Consider the following 20,005-nt stretch of genomic DNA (forward strand, 5'->3'; position numbering starts at 1 on the left):
AATAAAACATAAAGAAGAGAAATTCTTTGTCTTTATTTTGCACCAACCTTATTGTTTTTACAGTGAATTAGTTTTGTTTTATAACCTATTACTGTAAACTCGTACAACCAAATTTCTAAACTCGTGTGCCCACACATTGAAATGCAACCAGTAAACTTTCGCTTCACTCTTATGTATTAAGCAATGGTTGTGAATAAAATCACCATTTAACCATTAAAACACTGAATGCTCTGATGTATGGCAACATTATTTAGGTTACTAATTGGTAACAGTGAATGAAGGGTGTACCATTCATTAACCCTTTTAGGACGACAAAAATTTTGGTTATTTTTTAGGTACGCATTTTTTGACGTGACCATATTTCATAGCGAACATACCAAAGAAGACGACGGTGAAATTGGGCAAAATGTAGTAGTTTGATAAATATATTATAAGTCCATTATTTTAAATTGTCCTTACACCATTTTTTATCCACATGTACATAATTAAATTGTCTACAATATGGTAGCATTTATTACTATTTACAATAACCAGAAAAATTAAAAATTAAATAAAATTCTAGAATTTTTATTTTATTTTTTTATTTTATTAGTTTGGCTTCAGTTTACTATGATAAAAAAAAATTTTTTTACTGTGGGAACTAATATTACTATGTTTCTTACATAGTTTTCAGTTTAAATACAAAATTTTATTAACATTGGTTGAGAAATAATTGTTTTACAACAAAAAAACTTACATTACTACAAAGTACCAAATTATATAAAACGGACTAAAATAAAAGTCAAACAATTAAAGTGGTTTTACTTACCATATAATGTGGTTAACAGGTCAAATTTATCCACAGGTATTGAAATATGTAGTATTGCTAAGAAACACTATAAAACACTCACAAAAATATATACACTATATACAACAATGGTCTAATTAGTTAGCACATGTATGTTTTGGAAAGCAAATCGGGTGACACCCTTCCTTGCAAATTGAACAAATATAGGAGGCTCGTTTCAATGTCAAAACACATTTCACTATAAATCTATAAACACTAAGTTTATAACTGATCTGAAACAATCAACTATAGTCAACGCGACCGCACTGTGACTGACTGAATGTAAACAAACTAGACGGAATTGGCGCGCTCCGCCGACTGGCACTACAATAGGCGCTCACGTGCAGCTGTTCTAAAAATAGACATATGTTGTATTGTTTGGCCAAGATAAGTTCCGAAATACTCCATTTCCTGTCTCAGGATGTGCCTCTACAAGGAAAACTAATTTTGTTCATCGTATTTTCGATATTACGTGAGTATTATGCAAACGTAAACCGGCGGGCACATAAAAGTCCGCTCGTCTTCTTCGGTAAAACTAGTGCGGACTATTGAAAGCCCGCATCGTCTTCTTCGGCAAAACTAGTGCGGACTATTAATAGTCCGCTCGTCCTAAAAGGGTTAAGTAATGGCTCGGTATTTTCCTTTTTAGTTTGGTTCACTTGTAGTTGTGTTCTTACCCAGTTAATAAATTAAGTTTGTAGTTAGTTTATTTTGCAAAAACAACATGATTGTGTTTAAAAAGTATAGTGTAGTTTAATTTTTGTGCAGTGAGTTGTTTATAGCTAATTTTATATTTTTAACCCGCGATCGCTCGCGTATCGGAATGTTGCGTAGTTGCTCGCGTGGTAAGATTTTTTCTCACTTTGGTCATTGTTTATTAATAGTCACTAAATCTACTTAAATGGTTTTAATAACCTCTAAAAACCTATTAATGTGTTTACGGTATAGTTTTAGAAACCAAATATCACCAAAAGGCAAATAAAACAATTTTACTTTTTTATATAGCCTTTATTACAAACTCAAATCTTAATAAAAATTACACACATAGGCTCAATAAAATTCCTCAAATATTGAAAATTTAACAAAAATCATAAGATTACCCCAAAATAATAATGACTTGTTTTACAGTTTATTCAGTCACTATCTTCACTTACGTAGCAGTCATTGCAAACAAAGGTAGTTTTTTTAACATGTTCTTTGCACAATAATTTTTTGCAATTGCAACACCGATTTTTTGAGTATCGGTTCTTTTTTGCGGGACAGAAGTCACATTTTGATTTAGCACCCTCCTGTCGTAGGTTAGGAATATTCCTGTATCCAGTAATCTTTTCTATTTTTTGCCGTAGCGGGATCGCCAGTGTTGGAATTGAAGCTCTCTGATCAATGTGAGGTTTGATGAGGCATTTAGCTAATTCCTTTATAAAATGTTTTCTTGCAACTTTTTTGGAAGTGTTGAAGTTGAACATAATTTGGCTGTTGATAGTAGCAACATTCAAAAGGCCGCAAAAAACAGTAAATGGCCACCTGTTGCTTACTCTGGTGACTAAGTATTCTCCTTTCATGCGGTCTACTACGTCAACACCACCTTTTGTGCTGTTGTAGAACGTTATAATATCAGGTTTGAACTGCTCACCAGTAGACTCATCTATAGAGTCATCACTGTGCATGGTGGATAACATGATTACGTTTTTTTTAGATTTTTTGTTTGGTACATAAGATAGTATAGTGCACTTATTAGGGTCTTTTCCAAAAGCAAAAATAGTACTGCATTTAGCACGACCTGCAATGTTTGTTATTTCAGATGGTAGATCAGGTTTGTTTTTCCTAATAGTTCCTACAACTGTAGTTCTGATATAAATTATTGGCCAAAGGAACTGAAGTGTAAAAATTGTCCATTGTCAAATTACGTCCACCATTCAGTACTGGCTCAGCAACTCTTTTTACGACAGCAGACACGTCATTATTGATCTTGAATGGACCATCCGGCTGTTTAGCTGGATATATTTCCATGTTAACCATATAAAAAGTCTTCGAGTCAGTAACTGCGTAGATCTTAATGCCGTATTTGGCTGGCTTATTAGCAATGTACTGCCGAAAACGGCAACGACCTCTGAATGGCTCTAACATTTCATCTATTGTTGCAAATGCTCCAACATTATATGAGGCCTGGCATTGCCTCACAAACTCTTCAAATATTTCCCTTATGGGAGCTAAATTATCTCTTGCCTTTCTGTAAGCTCTACTTGCTTTGTCATCAAATCTAATTCCCTGAACAAGAGTATGAAATCTCCTTTGAGACATTGTACATGCGAATATGTCTGGAGCAGTACCGTCTGTTGCCCAAAGTTCGTCTGTGCTCAGATGGTTTCCTTTTTTCATGCCAATCAAATATAGCAATCCAAAAAAGGAAAGAATTTCGTCTCTATTAGTAGGAGGACAATCCTTTTCCCCCCGGGAATAATTCCTCCTCATTACATCTAACTTCTGATTTGTGCCTACAATTATTTTATCAATAATATTGTCTGTAATAAAAACCTTCCAGCAATCTACAATGTTTGATTTGTCTTGATATAGACGTTTTATAGAAGGAAGTTTTTGCACAATATTTTGTGCAGGTGTTCTGGTCTGTTTTGGCTTGTGAGCTTCCCACATTGTACCATTCTTGCCTTTATAAAAAACACCACATACTTCATTATTTGTTGCTTGTGGATGTTCAGAAAAATCAGCTATGGGCTCACCAGTGTCCGAATCAGCGCCACTTTGTTCAGAATTTGAATTGTGATCACTGTGTTCACTTGCACAATCTGAGTCTGACACTATTCCACTAGCATCAAAGTTTTCCTCTTCTAAGAGCCAATTGGCAATGTTTTCTTCTTGAAAACGCGCCATTACACTTAAATTCACAATACTATTATTTACATTTAGTCTAGATACTCATATACTGCATAAACACAAATAAAACAATAAAATATTAACAACAAAACATGAACAGCTGGTAAACACACACAAAATTATAAAACAGCTGTAATACAATTCTTGCACTGAACAGGTCTGCCGTTAGTCGCATGGTGAGAACAAACTTCCTCTGAGCAGTCACGCGGTCGCTCGCGTGGTGAGATTGAGACCGGAAGGGTGCGGCACTGTCTTCCCCCCTCTACTGCTCACCCCCCCCCCCCCCTGCGACAACCAGCTTGTAATGGCATTTGTCTGTTTTCTTATATAACCTATTTAGATTACCTGAATGATGGAAACAAACACTGTGTTATTAAAAACACTATTAACAAAAATGTACTTTGGTGAAGTTTTTTCTCACCACGGGAGCGATCACGGGTTAAATAAAGAGGTGTCCTTTTGGTGATTTGATTATGTTTTTTTAAGTGATTTTTTCCTTATAAAGTATACTAATGATATCCAGGGTTAAAAATATCTCAAAAAATTATTTATTTTTTGTTTTTCAATTAGCCGCACCCACTTGTGTAACAAAAAGACTTAGGAGTTAAAAGTACTTGTTTTAATCGTTAATATGAAACAATTAATTTTGTTTATAAATACAACAAAATGATTAGTTTTAACAATACAAGAGTAATAAAGTAATTTTCTTTCCTTAAAAGTACCTCTCAACTACAAGTATTTTTGTTAATGTTTCCTCAAAACTGTATTAGAATAATTCAAACCTTTATGTACGCTATCTCAATAGATGTGAGAAGTTTCGAACATGAAAGATTTCTTTATTTTTAAAGTTTATTTTTAGTTTTTTAATTTAAGTTGAGACAAGATTTGTTTGTTCCATACATAAATAATCTAAACATTGTAATTGTTACAATAATCCAAGAATGTTCAATGATTTTATACTACAGTGAATACTGTTATCTATTATGTGTTGTTTACTGCTGTTCAGTCAAGAGAAAAATGTATGGACATGATACTTAAGTAATCTCTTCAACAACCACAATATTTGTTTTGCCTGAAGTTATGTCACAAATGGGGTTACCATGATAATGTCCTTGTTGGTGGATGCTGCGTAGTGGAACACTGAGTTAGCTTCATTGTCCAGGTGTTCCAAAGAGGCATTGGCAGCAACCAGATTCTGCACCACAGGCAGATTCTGTTCCTTTATGGCCAACTGTAACGGCGACTCACCAGTGAAGGGATCACAGCTGTTCAGGTGGCTGTAAGCAATAATATTGTTACGATCTTGTCTTTACACACTCATATTTAACAACAACAAAAGCTCACATACTACAGAGGCTTTGGAAGCAACCAGGCTCCGCACTACATGCAGCAGATTCTGTTCCTTTATGTCCAACTATAACGGTGACTTACCAGTGAAGGTATCACATCTATTCTGTTGAGTGTAAGCAATAAAATTGTTACTATCTTGTCTTTACACACTCATATTTAACAACTACAAAGGCTCACATACTACAGAGAGGCTTTGGAAGCAACCAGGTCCCACAAACCAAGCAAATTCTATTTCTATATGACCCACTATAACGTTGAATCACCAGTGAAGGTATCACATCTATTCTGTTGATTGTAAGCAATAAAATTGTAACTATCTTATCTTTACACACATACTTAACAACTACAAGAGCTGACATCCTACAGAGAGGTTTTAGAAGCAACCAGGCTCCGCACCGCAGACAGATTCTGTTCCTTTATGACCCACTATAACAGTGACTCACCAGTGAAGGTATCACAACTATTCTGTTGGTTGTAAGCAATAAAATTGTTACTATTTTTTCTTTACACACACGATACTTAACAACTACAAAGGTTAACATACTACAGAGAGGCTTTGGAAGCAACCAGTCACCACCCCACAGTCAGATTCTATTCCTTTATGTCCAACTATATCTGTGACTCACTAGTGAAAGGATCACAGCTGTTCAGGTGGCTGTAAGCAATAAAACTGTTACCATCTTGGATTGAAGATGCCTGCTACCTCATCACACCTGAAATGTTACAAAATGTGAGATGCAGTTTTTGATTCAGGCTTTATTTTTGTCAGGAAGTACATGGTAGTCATTTCAAGCATCTCATCTGAATGAAGTTGAGGCGAGATTTCAAGATTTTTACAATTTAACTTATAACAGTTAATTTTAAAACTAATTATTTCTATTATGTCATATGACAACAACCAAAATTAACAGTAGCTATACTAACTGATATTTTCTTTTTACTTACATGAGAAAGGAATTAGTGAACGTTAACATTTCACGACACAATAAATATAGCCTATAATACATACTAAACAACCTACTATTCACTGATCAGTGAATAATGTCAAGCAATCTCATAACATTACAAAAGAAACTAACATTGAAGGGCTATTTCCTTCAAGAAAATTGGGTAGAACAAAAAAATCTAAATCCAAAAATCCTTATCTCAATGTTTTTTCTCAGCACAATGAGTGCAATTTGCTCATGTTCACTAACACTTTTTCTGAACACTGAATGCTTTCTGCCCTTGTTTTTGTTGGATTATTAGAAACATTTTCTCTATGTCTGTACCATTTTCTTTACTTACACATTAGAGCCTGCTTTAAAGCATTACCTGCGTTGGTTTTATGGGCAACCCAGGCTGGTTGATTTTCTCGCATTCAAATAATAATTATTATCAAATAATTATTGGACAATTTTAGACTTTTTAACTTTTTGGACTTTTTGATCTTTACTAGTGTATTCTTTACATTCTTTTCACTCAAACATTTAAGTGCCTATTGATAATTGATAGGAAATGTCAGTTACTCTCGATTTTTACCCTTTCAAATTATTCAGTGCCAGTAATCCAAGATTAATTTTAAATAGAGAAGTGATATATCATAATCAGCCTACTCAGTAAATCACACTATTATTACTATGCACTCTACCTGAGAACCTGCTCCGAGTTGAGACAGTCTGTGAGGTTCAAGTATACTGCAAGATGAGCGATTGTCCAGGATGGGTATTTCTCAATAACATCACACAACTTCTGTATCCCACTCAGCGTGTTCACCTGCCACAACAACAATCTGCTCATTCCACTGAACGTAAAATTAATGTATAATTGTAAAATACATATTATAAAAAAGAGCAAAGGACGAAAGAAGAAAGCCAGTTACTTTTAACTTAGTATCATAGTAGAGCTATACCAACTATTTTTCATATATAGTAATAAGAAAAATCAAAAAAAGGTAAACTGTATAAACATAAAAAACATTGGCATGCAACTTGTGCATTGTACACAGCTCCACTGTGATCAGAATACCTTAGATTTCATTACTAGGAATTGACAGTTTCCACACTGGGGGTATTGGGCTTTTTAGGGAAGTCAGATATCATATTCATTTGTAGATCTTTTTTATACATGGATTTAATTAAAATCCTGTTAAACATAAAGAGCCCATATTAAATAAAATTATTTAGGCTACGTATTAAAAGGGGTGAAATAGTTGAGTCTAATGCTACTGCTATTTAAACTGGTATAAAATAAACTGTTTATACGAAAAACCACAAGAGAGTGCAGTTGAGGGAGGAGCCTATTTTGCCCGTAACCTTGGAGCGGCCAACGAGAGCTGAGCGACGTTGCCAAACTTGTTCCCCGCTGTAACCACAAGCCGCGCGAGTCCAGCATTCTTAAAATACTTAACCGTTACGCTCGAAAGAAATGTTAGAGCTGTCTTGAATTAATTAACTACGTATTACAAAATGTAATTTTACGGTCATTTTAAAAAAAAGTACATCTCTGTAGCTTATTTCCATGTTGAGTTAAATGGATTGAAATAAATTATTGTATTATATTACTCATATACGAAGATCGTAGGATTAAAATCTTTAGCCGAAATATAAATTAAAAAGAAAACATAAAAATACTGTAAAAACGTTAATTTTCCGTATTTAACAGTTAGATAATGCCATTATCATTGATATATAATAAGGCATTACATGTGTGCATAGTATAATCATGTTATGTTAAATGGATTTTCAATTTGGTAAGAAAGTTATCAAATACATTTGAAATATATGTTCTTTTCTATAAATATTATTCAGTACATAACGATGGGAATTGTTGCCGCAACGGTTTTGTTACGCACTTCGGTTCTCATAAATTTATAACCATTTGAAAGCATTTTTCCTACCTGGCTATTAATAGTCTTGAATCTGTGTTATGTAAATTTTTTTTATTACAAGTGGGTGATTTAAATATTTAAACTGGTCATAGTTGAAAAATCATACAGCACAAGTATTTTTATAATATGAATGCACTTTCTTATAAAATTCTAAAGTAACGGTTTTCTATAACATCCAATGAAATTTGAACACAGTACATAATAGATGATTCAGACGAGTGAAAATGTGGAGGAAACGGGTGAAATACCTGTAAACAAAAGCCGCACCAGTCAGCAGTGGTGGTAATACCAGACAGATGAGTCATACTATTTCCAAGAAACAGCCCCTTCCTCCTTCCTGTCTCTGACCGTCAGTCAGTGCCTATTGTCGCTTCATCAGTGGCGGTTGAAAATACTGCATTCTCTTCAATTCCAGTACGCGTATATTATTTTGTGCTGAATTTTACTGTTGATGAACGTTTTCGTGTTTTTAAGTGTTGTTTATTGGTAGCTATTATAAGTGTACCGATTATTTTCTGTGTAGTGTCAATTGTAATATACTTGTTATTGTGATTCCTTATTTGGACAAAATGGAGTGTGATGATGTTTGTTCAAGTGCACAGCCATCCGGAAGTAAGAGTGGTAGCGGAAAAACCCTACATAGTGGAGGACGTATTATTTACAACGTTTACAACTTTTTCAAAAAACTGTCGTTGACAAATTTCCGAGAAACTCTAAACTTTAAGCAAAGTGGTAAACTGTGTGCTGAGGCCTGTGGTGTAAGTGAAAGAACCGTTAACAAAATAAGTAAAGAAGCTAAGCTGGCCGAAGAAGATGGACCTTCATCATCAGAAATTAAGTTTTCAACGCCAGGAAAACAAAGAAGTCGAAAATCAAAAATAACAGGCTTTGACGACTTTGAAAAAGATGTTTTGAGACGAACTGTCCTTTCGTACTACGACAGAGGGGAATTTCCCACATCAAAAAGAATCACGCAGGATCTCAAACAAAAACTTGATTACAACGGATCGGTAACTTCAACAAATAGATTATTAAGGCATGTTGGTTTCAGGTATAAGAAAACCAATGATGGTAGAAAGTTTTTATTGGAACGAAATGATATTGTAGCGGCTCGTTTAAAATTTTTGAGAACTATGCAAGAGCTTAGAGAAAGCGCCTGAGAGCGAATAAATAATATACAAGTGCAAAGGTAAGAATATTATTAAGTCAATCATGCTTTTTAACGTATTTCATTTTAAAATAGTAGGCTTAAAAATTATTTAGTGGAAAATTTGATTATTTCATAATTTAAAAATATAATTGTTCGATAATTTTAAAATTGATTATCTTGTTATATTGTTTTAATTATTTTTAATCAAGGAACACGTCATGCAGTGTCCAATATAAGCAACATATATATTAATTTTGTGTGTGTTTAGTAATCGTTTAAAATCACTGAAAAGTTGTATGGAAATAAGCAAGTACTTTACTCTGACTAACTGACGGGTCGATTTGTTTCTTTTAATCGATAGTTCGTTTGTAATAACATTAATAAACTATACAAGTAATTTAAATATAATATAGCAAACTGTCAACGCATTTTAAATATTGTTTTTCAATTATATTGATAAGTTTTAAATGTTCAGTGTCAGTGTTAGTTGTGACAGCGCAGCGGTTTATCAGCCACAATGCGCCAGCCATGCCGGGCGGCAGCGGCAGTTGTGTGGCAACGTCGCGCAGGCCAGTCCATTCTATTGGTCGCCGCCAACTGCACTCTTTGGTGGTTCTTTGTATAAAACAATTTACTAACTGAGTTGAACAATTTTTTTTATGCTTGTGCACATTGGAATGTTTCAAAATTTGATAAAAATGTTTTAACAAAATATAAAATCCAGTAATATTGTATAAACAGTGAACTTTTAGTTGTAAATATAGTGTTTAACATAATGCAATGTGATGTGGATTAAATTCTTGCAGCACAAAGATGAGATTAAATATGGAAATATTAAGTAAAAATATTAATGTAATTAAAATAACTAAAACCCTTTAAATTAAAACTTTTTATTACATACACATGTTTAGGTTTTTAACCATCACCAGTGTACATTAACCTCTAAATAAATAAATAAATAAATAATAAACAATTAGATATACACATGTGGACTTTTTAAACATATGTTAAATTTAAATGACACAGTTGTAATTTTCTTATTAGTAATCTGTATTTAATATTTTAATTTTTTCAAAAATTGGATTTGTCTTATTTTTCAGATTACTATTTAAAATGTTATGAGGATCTTTATTATAATTTAGATAAATATGTAATTCTTCTTTTGTGTTTAATTTCTCTCCTTTCCTTTCGATATCTAAAATTTCCATGTTCTTTTCAATATTTGTGTAGTTACGGTCAGTCTCCAATAAGTGTTCAGCAAAATTTGATTTTATTGTAGACATGTTATTTGTTTTTAAAGCTTGTATGTGTTCTTTAAACCTTCTATTAAAATTTCTTCCAGTTTGCCCAATATAATAGCTTTCACAGTCACTACAGTTAATTTTGTATACTCCAGATTGTTTGTATAATTCCTGTTGTCATCATTTTGGTTCACTTTGTTTTCAATAAGTTTAAATGTATTATTTCTTGTTTGGTGACTGATGGAGAATTTTGAATATTGAAAGGTTTTTCGAACAGCTTTGTTTAATTTAGTATTGAATGGTACACATACGAGTATTTCTGAATTTCCGTAGTATTATGATTTAACTTTTGATTTGATTTTTAAATTTCATATTTTGCTTTAAAGGTCACCTAGTGAGTCTATTAAATTTTTAATTCAAGCTTACAGATACGAGGCGATGAAGATGTGCTAAGTTCATGTATGGCACAAATGTTTTGGTAAAGATCACATATAAACAATCACCCTTGAACTGCAATCGCTGGTTATAACAGTGAGTGAGTTCAACAAGTTGTCTATGCACAGAAAAATAATAATTAATTAAATTGCATCTGAGGTAAATTTATCACACAAAGGAAGTGTCCACATTGTCCTTCATGACCATTTAAACATACATCAAATTTATTTATGAGTGGTTCCAAAAATGCCAACCCCAGATCACAAAAAAGGATGACAATGGTTGATGAGTTAATTACAACTATGCACAGAAAAATAATAATTAATTAAATTGCATCTGAGGTAAATTTATCACACAAAGGAAGTGTCCACATTGTCCTTCATGACCATTTAAACATACATCAAATTTATTTATGAGTGGTTCCAAAAATGCCAACCCCAGATCACAAAAAAGGATGACAATGGTTGATGAGTTAATTGGTGCGGCCAATGTACACGCCCAACCGATTTCTTCCTGATTGCGCTGCATCGCTGAAGGAAGAACAATTTTCAGACGCTGAGGTTGTCAAACAAAATGTAACAAAGTGTTGAAAGACATTTCACAAAATGAGTTCCAAAAGTGTTCTTAACAGCTGTATGATGGTTAGGGGTAGTGTGTTATTGCAGGAGGCAAATATTTTGAAGGAAAACATGTTTATAAGTTGTTTCTTTTGTTTGACAAATATATTTAAACCGATTCAGAGAACTTTTTACTTTTATCTAGCATAATTTCCTTCAGTGGCAAAAACTTCTGGATCTCGAGTTCACATATTTTGCTCCTCAATGCTTACGATCCTTGTTACGACACAATTGCTCTTTGTAACTTTTCTATCATACATTTATAAAAACAAACTGTTATTGTGAATACTGAGTTTAGTACCAGTTCACCTTCCTCTAAGTCCAGCGTCTGAAATCTGATGCACTAGGAGGCAGGTAAACTGGAGCTAAACCCAGCATTCACATTGATTCAACTCTTCCCACCACAGCTACTTATGTGTAGAAAACTCGGTTCTTTCACCATGCTTAGAGATGATGTGTCTAAAACATCAAAGTACCCTTGATGAGACAATGAGAATATCTATTCATCTTGATTACACTATATTTTGTAGTCTGGTTGTTTCCGATGTAAAGACAATGTAAATAATTCATTTCAAGCTTCTTTGTCACTGACTTTTTTTCATCTCTCCAGAAGAACATGACTCCAGATCAGGCGCGTACAGCCCTGCTCCAGATTCCAGGAGTCAAGTCTGTGACACATCAGATTCAGACGGTGCTGGAAGGTGAACTTAACTCAACATTTATATTGATTCAACCCCTCCCACCATAACTACGTATGTACAGATAACTGTTATTCTTAAGTCTAAGACTGCATTTCATAATACCACAATTCATAATTCTTGCCTTTTATTTACTCCATTCAGTTTGATTGCTATCATTGTTAAAAGAAACTATATTGATCTCTCAATAACAACATCTAACACCATCCTGGACAGGAGAAAACAGTAAGTTTGTTAAAATTAAAGTTGCAACTAACCTCATACTTATCTGTAACACTTACCGTTGCAGAGATGGAGACAAGAACTGGCAACTTATCCCTCAGTTGAATAAATTTTGTCTCCACATCTACTTTGTTCTCAGAACGGTAAACACTGAAAAAGATCCATGTTGAATATTTACTTTACATGTTGAATACAGTTAATTTACAAGATTTAACTAATTATTTACGCAAAGTTATGCTATCCACTAAATCTCTTCCAAAACCATTATTTCTTCTCAAAGGCTGTTCAAATGCTATGAATAAAAATTATTAGCTGAAAAGTTACATTAAAACAAAATTTAGGATTTTTCCATTATACGTGTACCAGTTAGTTTTTCTGTTATACATTCATTACTAAAATATTAAATGCAATACATTAATACAGTAATTAATTGTGTACACTCATGGCATTTGAATCATAAGAGTCAGCGGTTTTTTTCGACAAATAGCCAATGTGAATGTTGGACTGGAGTTTGGAATCTGATGCTATAACGGACGATTCTTGGGATCTGGAGTCATGTTCATCAAAAAAAGTAGGTAACACAGAAGTTCAAAATGAACTCTTTAAATCATTTCGACATTAGAGACACCTGAGCTACAAAATATAGTGTAATAGTGTTAATAAAGTATAGTGTAGACAGTATCAGATTCCAGACGCTATACTAAGAAGGAAGGTGAACTAGTGATAGACTCTACATTCACACTGAATCAACCCTTCCCACCATAGTTACATTGAGTGTAGAAGTAACCAATAGAAAAAGCCCTGGCAGTACCACTTATCTGATACTCTGTAAAATCTTACTTATTAAAGATAGTGTAAAGGAGTTGGGAGAGGTAATGGCAGCTCATATTACAAATACAATGAAGCCACAGGTAACTGTGAGTGTAAAATAAATATGTATGTATTTATTTACCTCCTTATATAGCCTAATAACAAATACTATATAGGGACAGAGTGGTCCTTCTCACCAATATCTCTTTCTTTAAGGAGGCAGAAAACAAGAACTGATAGTCAAAATGACATCTAATTTTCACAGTAAGTTAAATAAAGTATGTTCTTAATAATGTAATTCTTTAGTTCCCCGGTAACAAAATTTTTTCCAAGTGGCCTCTGGATAATATCAAAGCACTGTATATTACACCATTGAAATTAGACACAGTTAGAATAATGTGTCTAAATGGATACATTATATATAACGGCTTATAATGGCTGGGATCAAAAGAGTTCCCTGCCCACAACGCCTACATTCTACATATGTTCTTTCCTATTTACCTATCTCGCCACATAAAATATAGGCTTTAAATTCCACATTTACAAGTAACAATAAGAAATACATGTCTACTTATTGGAATCAGCTTTCTCTGGAAGTAACAATGTTCAGGAAGCAGAGTAGAATAAAGATAATAACATTTAAATAATGATAAATTAATGAGGTGGTTAATTTTAAAAATACCAAATCATTATTGTAGATGAAAGTGTAGCTTAATCCTAATTCTGATAAATTTGAAACTAGTAGCTGGAGTGGCTACTTTAACTGTTCTATAACTATATTTTTTGTGTGTAGGCATATACAAGTATCGTAGTCTAAGCGTAAAATATCAATTGAACAGATTAATGTAGCCATAGATGTATCCAGGAAGCTTGCATTTTGTTTTGAGGTTAGCCGTGCAGTAGCAGTGACCATTAGAGATGCGTCGTTCAATTCGAACGGGTCTGTCAAGTGAACAAGTGATCCAGATCAGAGTGATTCAAAAGACCCGTTCACCTAGAACGTTTCATTCACTTTTTCCTGCCAACTGAATAAGTTTGATATTTTTTTCAAACCAGATATTTTATTTTAATGATCGTTAAAAATTATAATATTATTATTAAGTTCATTTAAAAACTTATCCATGAAAAATAGCTCAATATCACATGGAAATAACTACACAAAAATATAGAGTTTATGCATTAAGCCGCGTTTACACCGGAATTGGCAACCAAAAATTGTGTGGCAAGTTTGCAATTTGTATCTGCAACCACAAACACAGTTTGCTTAATTTTTACTGCAACTTGCAACCAAAAAATTAGACAGTATATAGAATGTCGAGTGCAGAAGAGGTTGTACTTGCTGCGGCAGCGTGTGTTGTTCTAAGTAAACTGAGAAGACGGAGAAGATTCTGGGTTCGACCTTCATTGCAGGCAAGAGCAAGGTATAGTAGCAGCGATCTATTGAATGACTTTTAAATAGAGATGATACAGATTCTTTGACGGGAGAATTGAGATGTGATGGCAGTATAAAAAACTTTTTAAGAATGTCGAGCAACGATTTTGAATGTTTAATTGTTGGTATTGGACACATAATTAGCAAAAAGGATACTAACTACAGGAAAGCAATTCCAGTGCGTGAAAGGTTAGCTATAACTTTGCGATTTTTGGCAACTGGCGACTCTTATACAAGCATCAGTTATTTGTTTAAAGTTTCAAAAAGTGAGATATCTCATTTTGTGCCAGATGTTTGTTAGGCTTTGATATGTTTCCTGAAGGATAACATACAGGTGAGTAAATGTTAAATACCTATCGACCGCGTGGAGCCGATAGGTGGGAGGGGAAGCGGGGGTTAGTTGCAGACTCAAGTCGCCGCTCAATTTGGCACTGCAACTCGTATTGCCGACCGAGGTTGGCAACCGCCTTTGATCTTTACCGACTTCAGTCGGAAAACCAAATTTTGGTTGCCAACTCGTAAAATTGGTCGGCAACTACAGTTGGCAATGCGAGTTGCAGTTGTTTTAAGGCGTTTGACTAAAAATTGCCAATAAAAGTCCGCAATCATTGGTTTGCCAACTCTGGTGTAAAATTGTTCAGTTGTTACTTTCGTTCACTGCTAACCGATTAAGAATAAAACCGTAATCGTATAATTCAACAGGGGGACTAGCGAGTCTCCCCATTTGTAGGGAATAACCTTACTTGTGATAAAGTCCATTGATTATAAGAATGAACATTTAAAATATTCAGCAATGTATCTGGCAACTTACAACTACATTTTTTAATTACGTTTTAATATATATATATATATATATATATATATATATATATATTTGCCTTTAATAGATTTCTGAAATAATACATGTATTCTTATAAATCTTTCCATTCACTGTACAATATGCTATTTCTACCTCTATTTGAATAATTTTTTACTAGCAGATCCTTTTGTTCACTCGGTCATTCCATACAGTCGTTCATTCGTTCATTTTGTTCGATCAACACGATGACCGGTATAACACGTTCTAGCGGGAAGGCTAGAGTAGTCTTCTTTGTACTGACTGGTTCAACTGAACGGGTCGCAGCAGTGAACGATACCGACTGAGCCGGATTAGTCAGTTGATCAAATAGAGTGAGCGCCGAGCAGTGGTGGGGATACTTGGAGGAGCGGCGGAGGGGTATTTACCCCACCCTGCGTGAACTCAAATCAACCAAGGTTTTTTTGCAAGGGGTTTACCTATAAACCTCGGTGCTGCAGCACTCAGATAAGAAATACGTTATCAGTTTTGGCTGCAGATAACATTGAAGTACCCATATATTGAAACACAGAGCACACAAACAGAACAACAAAATATTAAAAACTATATTACTTATGAATATACCCACTAAAACCATGTTATATGTTATTAGCACCCTCTATAACCATATATAATTTTCGGTATCTATGAGGTTAAAGGCCGACCCAGCATTGTGATTTGCTGTTTCACATTATTAACGTATTCTGCTATCCTCCGGAAAAAAAAAAAAAAAAATATATATATATATGATTTTAGGGGGAGGAAATCACAAGTAACTTTTTTAATTATTGAAGTGTAAATGTAACTTTGTGGTTATATTTGTGTACTGTGCATCTATGATTTGAGTGTTATCTATGATTTTCAGAGTTATCTGCTCCCGATAGCTTATCTGAATGTAGAACGGTTTAGTTATGCATCATTTACCGGTACATTCAATGGCGTCCACTCATATTCTCGCAGCTCGTTCAATCTAATACAGTTAATTAGTTTCAAAAGTTTTTTACTTGTTTGCAGATTACGTGAGTAGTTAAAATATTAGGAAATTAATTTATTCCTTTTTAATTGGTCATTATGTTTGGTACTTTGGGATTATACCGACCACACCAGTATGAAGAACACAAAAATATAAATTTATAGAAACAAACATGATAGAACGAAAAAACAATTGTTTTATTACAAAATTACAAACTTACAAGCATTTCCAGGCATTGTGATCGGTATTGTTGTCGCTGTTATCTTATCTTTCTCGATAATCCCGATTACGACAGGCCACGCGGCATCACATGATTTGCACGGTACATAATTGCCTTTCCATTACAATTCAATTTATATTTCTGATCAGATCCTCTAGAATTTGATATTTTACTGATAGGTACTATCTCGAGGGATGTTTTTCTTTCGTTGACATCAGCGCGAAGGCATGGCACTCGCATTTTGGGTGGCGGAGTGTGATCAAGAATAAAATCAAGTTTTGAGTGTTTTTTCAATAAAGAGTTTAGTTTTAGTTTGATCATGTTTGTTTTTATTTAATTTTTTGTTTGGAGAAATGTAGAGGTAAAACACGAAAGTACAACAAAGCGACGCACTAGCTGAACGGGCGGCGAGACTCTGCAATCACGTTATCTACTAGACCGCTCGACTTTGACCTCTGTCTGAGGATGGGGAGGGGTTTGCGATAAGACAATTCCTGTTTTATATTGACGAAATATTGTTCTACGCTAATCTAGTAATCAGTAGAAGCAAAATGTCAAATAACGATTCATGTCTTGGTGTGGTCGGTATAATCCCAAAGTACCTTATGTTTTTTTCAAGTGAGATTATAAGTCTGTTGTGTAATTTTTAAATCATGAAAAGCTATTTTTATGTGATCGGAAGTTACCACGTAATATGTACATATATACGAAGTTATGGTTACGTTAGTTTTGCATATATGTATTAAACTTAAGTTTGTTTTTTACACTATTTATTGCTTTGTTGAAAGTTTAATTAAATTTTATGCATTATTTTCAAATTTATTTCTACCACAACAGAAATGAGATTCGCATTATTAACCTATTGCTAGGCTATCTTCCTTCTGAACAAGTCAATATAAAGATTTAGGGTATTGAAATGACGAATAATCAATTTTAGAACATTAAAAGTCTAACTACTTTTGTAGCAAAATAGTAGGAAGTTAAGGTTAGGCAAATTTACAATATTTGTGTTTTTCAAGTTGCATTTCTTATAAAATAGTAATGACTGGAGACATTCATATCAGACCATTTAGAAATTCATTTATTACTGATAGGTACTACCTCAAGGGATGTTTTTTATATGCTGCCATCAGCGTGGGGCAGCACGGAGGGCACCTTCAGTGCTGCCCGTGCTGATGGCCAGAGGCACTTGTCAACTGATATGAACTTTAATTCTTAGACTATAAAGGGTCTAAATCTAGAAAACTTGTTTTATTTGTGTCAAATTCCCCTAATTACATTATTTTTATTTTACGTATCGAAAAATGGCAGAACGAGTGACGTTAGCAGTAACCAATAGGAGGTTGACTTACAATCATAAGAAGACCACGTGATACCCGTATAACAATGAAATATTACTCTGCACAAGAAAATTAGGTACTTTGGGATTATATCGACCACACCCAGACATGAATCGTTATTTGACATTATTTTACTTCTACTGATTACTAGATTAGCATAGAACAATATTTCGTCAATATAAAACAGGAATTGTCTTATCGCAAACCCCTCCCCATTCTCAGACAGAGGTCAAAGTCGAGCGGTCTAGTAGATAACGTGATTGCAGAGTCTCGCTGCCCATTTCTCCAAACACAAAAATTCAACAAAAACAAACATTACCAAACAAAAACTAAACTCTTTATTGAAAAAAACACACAAAAGTTGTTTTTATTCTTGATCACACTCCGCCACCCAAAATGCGAGTGCCTCCGCCATCCCGCCGAAGCCTGCGCTGATGTGAACGAAAGAAAAACATCCCTTGAGATAGTACCTACCAGTAAAATATCAAATTCTGGAAGGGCTGATCAGAAATATAAATTGAATTGTAATGGAAAGGCAATTATGTAAAATTAAAAAACTTAAATAATCATGTGATGCCGCGCGGCCTGCCGTAATCGGGATTCTTGAGAAAGATAAGATAACAGCGACAACAATACCGATCACAATACCTGGAAATGCTTGTTGATTGAAGGAATGTTAGTTCTGTTACTCAACTACATCGTTTTATAACATTCTAAGTTCATTGAAAAAGGTTTAAGCGTTGGGGGCATATAACGGAATCTGGCCCCATTGATAATCATTGTAAGTTTGTAATTAAAGAGTTGTTTTTTCGTTCTATCATGTTTGTTTCTATAAATTTATATTTTTGTGTTCTTCATACTGGTGTGGTCGGTATAATTCCAAAGTACCGAAAATTAGTTTCACTAATAATGCTCTATAACTTCATATTTTTAATTTCCACCCAATGAAACCTTATAGCCTATTCTTGAGTTCAGAAAGATGATAGCTATAGGTTAATAACATGAAACTCGTATTTTGCTGGGTCGGCCGTTAACTTCATAACTACTTAATTTTCTTCAAGACTAGCTGAATATGTTAATGAAATTGAAAGTTGTATCGGCAACTCCAGTGTACCCTCACTGACACCAAAAAAGTATCAAGTTATTTGTGGTCCCCTGAAACTATAGATTATTTTTCAGAATGAGCAGACCACGTAGCTATACGCTGATATTATGATTGACAACTCCAAGCAATAAATAATAGCCTACCCTTATTTAACATGTTGACTGCGGCAGACACAATCAAGTACACTCAGTATATACCAGCAGTGAAGGTGTTAACAACGTGTATTATAGCTGGACAGATATTGTACAGTAGTTTAACAGGGTGGAGCATGATAAGCGGACCCAGTTTTTTTATATCGTAATTGGCAAACGATATTACTTAATCATAACCATCGATATAATCAATCGATACTGGTGAATTATTTTGAACAATTAACTTAAATAATCTATATCAACAGCTGTAAAAACTTTCAAATAATACTCGTAATGAAATATTTCAATTTTATATAACATTTGATTATTAAAAATAGCAGTACATTTTAGTAAATCTTATGATCAGCGACTACCGCTCCGATCGCCGTAATTTTTTACATACTAACACAGGTTAACGTAATTTCACCAAACAAAATAGTCTCGATTGTCGCCGGAGCCGTTTACCCCCCAAAAAAACAAAATTTAAAAAAATTTTAATTAAAGAAAATTTAAATAAAAACAATTAAAATTTAAAAAATTTTTTTACTTACCTTAATGGTATATTGGGGGGTACAACGTAGCCACTGCCTCGAGGAAAGCGTGAACCCTTTCTTCTAGGATGTATTTGGTTTTAAACAAGTAATCCGCGAGGTAGCCGACAAAGTGCTTGCACTTGCGACCATATTTGGGGACTTCTGACCGGATGTCACGCCACTTCCGTTCAATTGTGTAATTTTTTGCATACATTGTGCGCACAAAACACGTTAATAACACGCTTTTCATCAAACAAACATGCTTCGAAGAATAGCGTGTGACAAGAACCATCGCACGCCATGTCAACAACTTCACTAATTATTCC

General features: G+C 34.0%; 1 protein-coding gene across 5 annotated transcripts in view; it reads right to left on the reverse strand.

Annotated features, from left to right (window-relative positions):
• LOC124353870 (85/88 kDa calcium-independent phospholipase A2) overlaps positions 1–20,005 on the reverse strand; it is a 99,222-nt gene that overhangs the window by 77,890 nt on the left and 1,327 nt on the right. For all 5 annotated transcript variants that reach the window (XM_046803907.1, XM_046803909.1, XM_046803905.1 and 2 more), the window contains exons 2-4: positions 12,360–12,450; positions 6,699–6,823; positions 4,818–4,995 (exon numbers count right to left, since the gene is read on the reverse strand). In XM_046803907.1, the coding sequence (XP_046659863.1) occupies positions 4,818–4,995; positions 6,699–6,823; positions 12,360–12,450 (394 nt within the window). The remainder of the gene's footprint in view (positions 1–4,817; positions 4,996–6,698; positions 6,824–12,359; positions 12,451–20,005) is intronic.

This window comes from Homalodisca vitripennis, chromosome 2 (genome assembly GCF_021130785.1).
Source record: "Homalodisca vitripennis isolate AUS2020 chromosome 2, UT_GWSS_2.1, whole genome shotgun sequence".
NCBI classification, from domain to species: Eukaryota; Metazoa; Arthropoda; class Insecta; order Hemiptera; family Cicadellidae; genus Homalodisca; species Homalodisca vitripennis.